Source organism: Cynocephalus volans, chromosome 6 (assembly GCF_027409185.1).
Source record: "Cynocephalus volans isolate mCynVol1 chromosome 6, mCynVol1.pri, whole genome shotgun sequence".
NCBI classification, from domain to species: Eukaryota; Metazoa; Chordata; class Mammalia; order Dermoptera; family Cynocephalidae; genus Cynocephalus; species Cynocephalus volans.
Window position 1 is genome coordinate 163,121,341 of NC_084465.1, and position 7,954 is coordinate 163,129,294.

Consider the following 7,954-nt stretch of genomic DNA (forward strand, 5'->3'; position numbering starts at 1 on the left):
GGATGTAGCATACAATTTAATTTACATACAATAATAACATATATATTCCTCTTTACTGTAAATTCCATTTAGGCAAATGATTTTCATGTAATGCTTTTGTTGATTTCTGCCAAATTCTCGCATCCACAGTCAACCCACACTTCCAAGTTAATCATGATTTCACATCAGACTATGAAAGAAAGCTCCTCATTTAAGTTTGCAAAGTTGCTCACATCAGTGACAATTGAGTGTGGTCACAACACAAATGCTGTCTGGTAACTTTATGGTGACGGGTTTTATAAGTGAAGCAATGACATGTACATTACAACTTCACTCATTTTCAGTGACATGAGCTGAGTCTTCGCTGAATTGGATACGTCTTCTTCCTTTTATCTTTGGAGGGGAGCGGCTAGCCTGTATGGGGGATAATCGTTTTCAGACACTGAAGACGCAGGATACTGGAGACGTTTTCCTCCAGCTTTTGCACTGTTCGGAAGGTAGGAGATGCAGAGGTGACACACATTTATGTTGCCTGCATTATCACATTTCCCCCTCACTTGCAGTCCAGGCACGGAGAGAACAATGCGAGGAGCCCTGATGTGCTGCGTTTGTCACTTTCCCTGTGGTAAACATGGAAATGGCAGTTCCATACACTTAGGAGTGGGGGGGTCTGAGCACCGTTCCTCTGTTTTTATGTAACTGATTGGCGGATGACTCCACGGAGAACCGCAGCTGGAGCACACCGTGTCCCCTCCACGCATGCGCACCTCCTCGAGCGCGGCCGCCGCAGCGGACATTGGGAGCCGGTTGCCCGTCAACGCAGAAAGTCAGAGCCCCGCCCCTGAGGGCGTACGCATGCGCGGGGCTCGCAGGGGTTGCTGGGCAACGGCGTCGCGCTGGGGTCGCCGCGCTGGGGCGGAGCCGTGGTGGGGTTGGGAAGCTGCGGCGCGGCCCGAGGCTGTCCCCGATGGAGCAGTACCGCATCCTGGGCCGCATCGGGGAGGGCGCCCACGGCGTCGTCTTCAAGGCCAAGCACGCGGAGGTGAGGCGGGGCCGCGGCCGGGCCGGCGGGCGTGGACGCCACCTGCCCTCTGCCCCACGCGCCAACTCCTCCGTTCGGTCCTTGTGAGGCGGCCGTTCTCTCACTTCCCGCGGTCCGTTCCGCCTGCCTCCGCGCGGTTCTCTGGCCCCTGTTCACCCAGCGGCGGGACTGCGGGCTCCGGGCTGGTCCCAGACCCGCTTTCCCTCCGTGCTGCGATTGCGCCCCCGCCAGGAGGGCCTCGGCCTCTGGCAACCCGGCGGGGCCGCGTCCCCTCTCTTCCCGCCCTTCTCCCAGCCGGGGGTGGGTGGGCCGTGTCTCCTTCTTTCCTGCACAGACTGGCGAGATAGTTGCCCTCAAGAAGGTGGCCCTGCGGCGGCTGGAGGACGGCATTCCCAAGCAGGCCCTGCGGGAGATCAAGGCTCTTCGGGAGGTCGACGACAGTCAGTATGTGAGTGGGGCCGGCGGCGTGGGGACGTTCCGAGGGGTCGCGTTCCGGCGCCTTCACTCCCCCCCCCCCGTGCTCATTCATCAGCCCGTCACTTCCGTCCACTTGTGCACCCTCATTCACCTCATTACCTCATTCCTCACTCATTCTATCGCTCATTTGCCCAGTTATTTTTTCACGTACTCATCATCATCCATTCATTCACCAGCTTGTTCTTTTCAAAGCATTTAGTGATTTCTAGTAATAACTAGCACCTGGAGAGCCCCTCACGTTCTGCAGGCTGTTAAATGTTCTGTGTACATTTGCGCGCTGAGTTCTCTTCACTGCTCTGCAAGGTAGGTTCCAGGCGCTGTTTCTCAATGGAGGGGACAAAGTGGGATCAGCAGCTCATGGGCCATCACTGGTCAGTGGAGGCACTGGCCCAGGTGTGACTGCGGAGTCCAGACATTCTTCCCTTGGGGCCTCCTCTAGGCTTTACCCTGTGCTGGGCACTGGTGACACAGAGAGGAACTGGCCCAACCCAGCTCCTGAGAACTTAAGTGTGCCAAGGTAAACAGACAGAGGCAGCAGGGCCCACCTTGTGTGGTTCGTGCTGTGCAGCCCTGACACCTCTGACACTGGTGGCCTCAGTGTGTGTGATGTGTCTCCAGCTGTCCTGGCGCCTGAGAAGGTGTGGTTCCTGGTGCCCTTCCCTTTGTGCTGGGATTTAATGGCTCTAGAGGAAACAGGAGGTCCGTGTTCATGTATGTGTGTGCGTGTCCATTGATTTTCAGGTGAGCAGGCTGTGCTGGGGGACCAGATGCTGCCACTGAGTGACCTTCTTTAGACCTTTTCCCTGAGTGTTAGTGGAGACTTAGAGTGGGACCTGCCTTGTCTTGGGAGAGCAGAGCACCATGAGCACCGAGCTTCCTGATTCTGAGCTCAGGTCCCATGTCATCTTCCCTGCCTGGTCCTTTGTTACACATGGTCTGGAGGTCTCAAGTGGTTGCATAGAGGGTCTGGCATTGGGAGTTTGGGGACTGATGGGCTGCCCCACCCATAGGTGGTACAGCTGAAGGCTGTGTTCCCACATGGCGCAGGCTTCGTGCTGGCCTTTGAGTTTATGCTGTCAGATCTGGCTGAGGTGGTGCGCCATGCTGAGAGGCCGCTGGCCCAGGCACAGGTCAAGAGCTACCTGCAGATGCTGCTGAAGGGCGTCGCCTTCTGCCATGCCAGCAATATTGTGCATTGGGTCAGTCCCACAGTGGGCCAGGGGTGGGGCCTGGGGGGCTGACTCAGTTTGGAGGTAGGGTTAGCCCTTGAGGAAGGTGTGGTCAGAGGGGGACAGAGGTGGTCAGGACCTTTAGGTAAGCAGACCAGGTGTGTGGCCCTGGAGGAGGTGGGGCTGGGACTGACCTGGGTGGTCAGCCTGCCAAGTTCCCTGTCCCATGGTTCTGGGGGGAATTTGGGCAACTGATGCCTCCTTTGGTCCCCCCAGGACCTGAAACCTGCCAACCTGCTCATCAGCGCCTCAGGCAAGCTCAAGATAGCAGATTTTGGCCTGGCCCGGGTCTTCTCCTCAGACGGCAGCCGCCTCTACACACACCAGGTGGCCACCAGGTATGGAGGGCCAGATTCTCTCCAGCCCTCTTTCTGAGGATGAGGTGCTTCTGGGCCTTCAGAGGATGGAGCTGGGGTGACCTTCTGGAGCAGCATCCTTTTAGAGCAGTGGCCTGGCTATGACCACCAGCCCTCTTCCTCACAGGTGGTACCGAGCCCCCGAGCTCCTGTATGGTGCCCGCCAGTATGACCAGGGCGTTGACCTGTGGTGAGTTTCCTGTGGGCAGGCAAGGGATGATGTCGTCATGAATTTCTGTGAGGCTTTGGGGCTCTAAGCTGTTTGGTGGTCTTTTCCTTGGTCTGAGCTCTAGGCTGCCTTGGGGGTGTCTTCCCTGGTTTGGGTATTCTGAGCAGTTTGGGGTCAGTGTTCCTCACCATGACGTTTTTGCTGTGGGTGGGGAGGTGGTCTGAGGCTCAAGGTGGGGAGTGTCTAAGACGAATGTGATATCTCTGAGCTGGTCAGAGGCCTGTGTCCCTGGCTGTGAAGGCACTGAGCCTTTTGGGGAAGAGGATGGTTTGTAGCACCTGAGGTTCTGAGATTTGGGGGCCTGTCACAGTTCACTGTGTGGTGGAGATGCAAAGATTACTCAGAGCCCAAGTATGAAGAGCAATGAGAAGCCCGAAGGGGCTGCACCGAGACAAACTCCTTCCAGGAAGAGGAAGCAAGGCGCAGCCCCAAGTCGGTTTTTGCTTCAGCTTTTATTGTAAAGACAAGGAGGTTACAGAAGAAAAACAGATGGTTAATCAGTCATAGTAAGAACATAAAAGAACTGGCTATGAGACAATCTTCATCCAAGCGTGTATAGCTCAAAAATAGTTTAAACAATATATTATCAAAAGGAGTCATAAATCTAAGCTATGTAATGTACAAAAAGAAATAATAAGATATTTAGCAGAGTGCCTAACTTTAAAGAAACTGCTTAGGGCAGGAGATGGAACGTCCCCCATGTACTAACTAATCTACCAGAACATCCTTGAAAATTTTAACTTATGTACTTTCCCATCATTAACTTCTGCTGTACTAAGGGCAATTGCCTTAAGAACAATCCCTGTTCTGCCTCAATGCTGTTATCCACATTAAAGGCTTTAGTTTTGTGTAAATTCTCTGGTCCTACATTCTTTCCTAAAGGTTTGGGCTTTGGCCCCATAGTTGTAGGCTTTGGCCTCCTAAACTAAGGACTTTGGTCCTGTAAAATTTACGTGTTTTAATTCTATCTTATTAATAACCTTTTAATCAATATCCTCTCCCGGGGCCATTTTACTGGCCTGCCCCAGAAAGTGCAGGGGGAGCTGTGCATCCTGGAGTGTGAGGCTCTGAGCAGTGTCGCAACTAACCGTTGGGGCTTTGCTCTGGGTTCTAGGGTTGAGGTCTTTGTTTGGGGTCTGTACCCCTAGACATGAAGACTTTGGGCTGGCGTGCAGGGGTCTTGCCCCTGGTGTGAGGTTTGGAGCTGATGACAGTAGGTCTTTGTCCCATGGTGGGTGATCTCTGAGCTGCTTGGGGTTCTGTGTCCACAGGGCTGTGGGCTGCATCATGGGGGAGCTGTTGAATAGGTCCCCCCTCTTCCCAGGTGAAAATGACATCGAACAGCTTTGCTGTGTGCATCGCATCTTGGGCACCCCCAGCCCTCAAGTCTGGCCGGTTTGCAGGGGCCCTTGGTAGGGAGGGTGTGGGGCAGGTTTACTCCATTGCCCATCAACAAGTGGCTGCCTCCCCGCGCCGCCACACCTTTTCTCTCATGGCCCCGACCCCTGTTGACCGACAGGGACCACTGTCCTTGCCCAGTTTGGGAGTTCCTCTTTCCTGCCATGCTGGAGGTGGGAGGGCCAGGTCCTGTCCTCTGCCCCTTCCCACCCCAGCAAGCACATGGCTTGGCGTCTCAGCAAGCTGGGTACCAAGCTGGTATCTAAGAGGGTGAGAGGTTGGAGGAAGGAATGGAAGAGTGAATGAGTGATAATGGGGACACATAGATGGGGAGCTGTGAGTGAGCTTGTGTTAGGGACAGGAGCTGGCCTCTAGGGGAGTGGCAAGGGTGGTGCCTGCTCTCATGTGCCCCCCTCCTCTTCCGTGGCCCAGGAGATCACTGAGCTGCCCGACTACAACAAGATCTCCTTTAAGGACAGGGCACCGGTGCCCCTGGAAGAGGTGCTGCCCGACGCCTCTGCTCAGGCCTTGGACCTGCTGGGCCAGTTCCTCCTCTACCCTCCTTGCCAGCGTATCCCAGCCTCCCAGGTAGAGTAAGGCCATGGTTTCTGCTTCTTTAGCTTTTCTCATCCCCGCCATTGCCCTAGTTCTCTGTACTTGATAGCTGTGTGACCCCATCGTGTCAGCAACCCTCAGAACCTCTGATGGGTGGGGATGAGAACCAGGCATCCCGGACACCTGCAGTGTACCCAGGACCCCCAGGGGCCTCAGCAGCTGTGCCTCTCATGAGCAGACTCCACTGGACATCCCCAGTGTTCCCCGAAAGGCTGCAGGAGAGCAGCGATGACCTGTTAGAGGGGCATGCCCATCTCTCAGGAGAGCACAGGTCCAGGTGGGTGGGTCCTGGTCTGTCTCAGACCATGCGGCAGATACAGCAAGAGAGTTGTAGGGGACTTGCTCCTTTATTCCTGCAGCAAATATTTATTGAGCATCTGGCATGTGCTGGGCATTATCCTGGGCCCTAGAATAGACAGAGAAGAGCAGACCTGCCTCTCCCCCGTGTCGAGGCAGCCTCAGGCCCAGAGGGTCACAAGAGGGCCTGCCCCTTATCTGTGGGAGCCCGAGAGGGATGCGGGGCCAACTGTGGGGTCTAGCAAGGCTTCCTGGAGGAAAGGCGGGTTTAAGCATGAAGAGGTGTTTGAGGAGGTGTGCACCGAAGAGAGAAATGGTGAGCAATGGCCTGGAGAGGAGGCCCAGGAAGGTAGGTGTGGCTGGAAGGCAGGGAAGTACAGTGAGGATGGCAGGAGCCACAGGCTGATGGTGTCAGGGCCTCTCTCAGGCATACCTGTCCCTCCAGCCTGATGGCCACCGTTCCCAGCCACACTCGGCACCACGCATGTCCTCTCAGTCCCCACTCAGCTCCCCTGTCAGTCTCAGTCAGCAGCTCCTGTGGGCTCTGCCTGCACAGTGCACCCAGCCGTCTGCCCATTTCTCCCCCAGATTACCCCCAACACCTGCATCCCTCCTCCTCCAATTGATCTTCTCTCCACGTGGCAGAGACAGTGGCCTTGTCCCAGCAAAGCTGGTCACAACCCTCCTCTGCCAGGGCCTGTGGCTCCCTCTAACTCAGGAAAAGCCAAGGCCCTTCTGATGGCCCACAGGTATGGTGTCCTTGGGCACCATCACTTCTTGACCCTGCCTGCTGGTGTCCCCCTTGCCCATTCCTCTCCAGCCCCACAGCCCCGTCCATGTCCTGGAACACACTGGGACACTCTCTGGGCTGGAGCGCTCTTCTCCAGGTATCCTGGCGCCTGCTCACCTCTTGCAGGTCATTGCTCAAATGTCCCGTCAAGTGGCCTTCCCTCACCACTCTTCAAATCTGCAGCCTTTCTCCAGTATTCCTCATGCCCCTCTCTTGCTTTCTCTTTTCAACAGCACCAATTGTTATCTGACATACTGTATATTTTACTCCATTTTCTTGTTTATTATCTTCCCCCTACCCCTCCGCCTATGTCAAAAAGGCAGAGCTTTTGTTTGCTTTGGTAACCGCTGTGTCCCCAGCCTCCGGAACAGAGCTTCAGACACAGTGGGCACCCAGGAAAGCTCTTCCAAGTCAGCTGGAGGCATGAGTGGGTGAAGGAAGACGTTAACAGTCACCCTCAGCCTGAGGCTGGGGACAGGGAGGTGACTGGTTTCCTTCTGCTGTCCCTTACTCACCACCCCCAGGCCCTTCTGCATCAGTACTTCTTCACAGCTCCCCTGCCTGCCCACCCATCTGAGCTGCCGATTCCCCAGCGCACAGGGGGACCCGCCCCCAAGGCCCCCCCAGGGCCCCCACACATCCGTGACTTCGATGTGGACCGGCCTCTTGAGGAGTCGCTGTTGAATCCGGAGCTGATTCGACCCTTCATCCTGTAGCAGGGAGATGCTGGCCCAGGCCCTGACTGCCTCCCTGCCAGGGCCACCGGGCTGCTTGTTCCTCTGCCTCCTGCCTGGCTTGACTTTCCACGGCCTCCCCACAGCCATACTGGGCCCACTCCACACCTCGCCCTGCTCCTACCGTGTCCTACTCTTCAGCCCTCGTGAGGGCTGGTCTCAAGGAGGCAGAGGTCATGTTCCCAGCACATGAGGATGTCCAGTCCAGCAGAGGAAGCCCGCGGCTTGTACTCAGTTGGCCTCACATCTGTACACTAGTGACTTGTAAGTCAGAAACAGATCTCTGCTGCCGTCCAGGGACCACCCTCGGATAGTGCCCATGCCGGCCTGTGCTGATTCTCAAGGCCCTGCGTCCTGGTCAAGGACATCCCTGTTAGAAACATCTGGGAGAAGGGTAGAGAGTAAGATGTCCTCATGTTGGAAACTCAAGTGGGAAGGAGGATTTTGGTTTAATTTTGTTCTAGTTCAGTATTTGAGATTTATTATAAAAGCCCCAAGTGGCTCTGCCTATGTCTGCTCCTCCTCTATTCATCTCATGGTCCTAATTTTTTCGTGGGTCACTGAGATCGTAGCTCTAGTTATGGCCACTCTTACCCTGAGGGCTTCCTGGGTGCCTCATATGACTGAGCGCTCATTTGGAAGTGGGGTGGACAGAAGTCTCGACCCAAGGATGGCTCAAGATCCAGCAGGCGACCCACGCACATTAGGCCAGGTTACCACCGTCTGTTCCCTGAGGATGAGGGGGAGCCAGAGCAGCTATGTGAATAAGGAAATAGGCACTCCTGCAGTTAATTTATGAATTCAGTAA

At 55.5% G+C, this 7,954-nt stretch overlaps 1 protein-coding gene across 2 annotated transcripts; it reads left to right on the top strand.

The window, feature by feature from the left end:
- Nucleotides 1-864: 864 nt before the first annotated feature.
- Nucleotides 865-7,349, top strand: LOC134380220 (cyclin-dependent kinase 20-like). Of its 2 annotated transcripts, XM_063099848.1 has the most exons (8): nucleotides 865-1,021; nucleotides 1,356-1,469; nucleotides 2,509-2,697; nucleotides 2,944-3,065; nucleotides 3,211-3,273; nucleotides 4,584-4,707; nucleotides 5,143-5,298; nucleotides 6,937-7,349. In XM_063099848.1, exons 1-8 carry the CDS (start codon nucleotides 947-949, stop codon nucleotides 7,126-7,128), a joined length of 1,035 nt encoding a protein of 344 aa, XP_062955918.1. In that variant the 5' UTR covers nucleotides 865-946; the 3' UTR covers nucleotides 7,129-7,349. The 2 variants fall into 2 exon arrangements, with proteins under 2 accessions (XP_062955918.1, XP_062955919.1); XM_063099849.1 differs by lacking the exon at nucleotides 4,584-4,707 and having other exon boundaries at nucleotides 6,937-7,135.
- The last annotated feature ends 605 nt before the right edge of the window (nucleotides 7,350-7,954 follow it).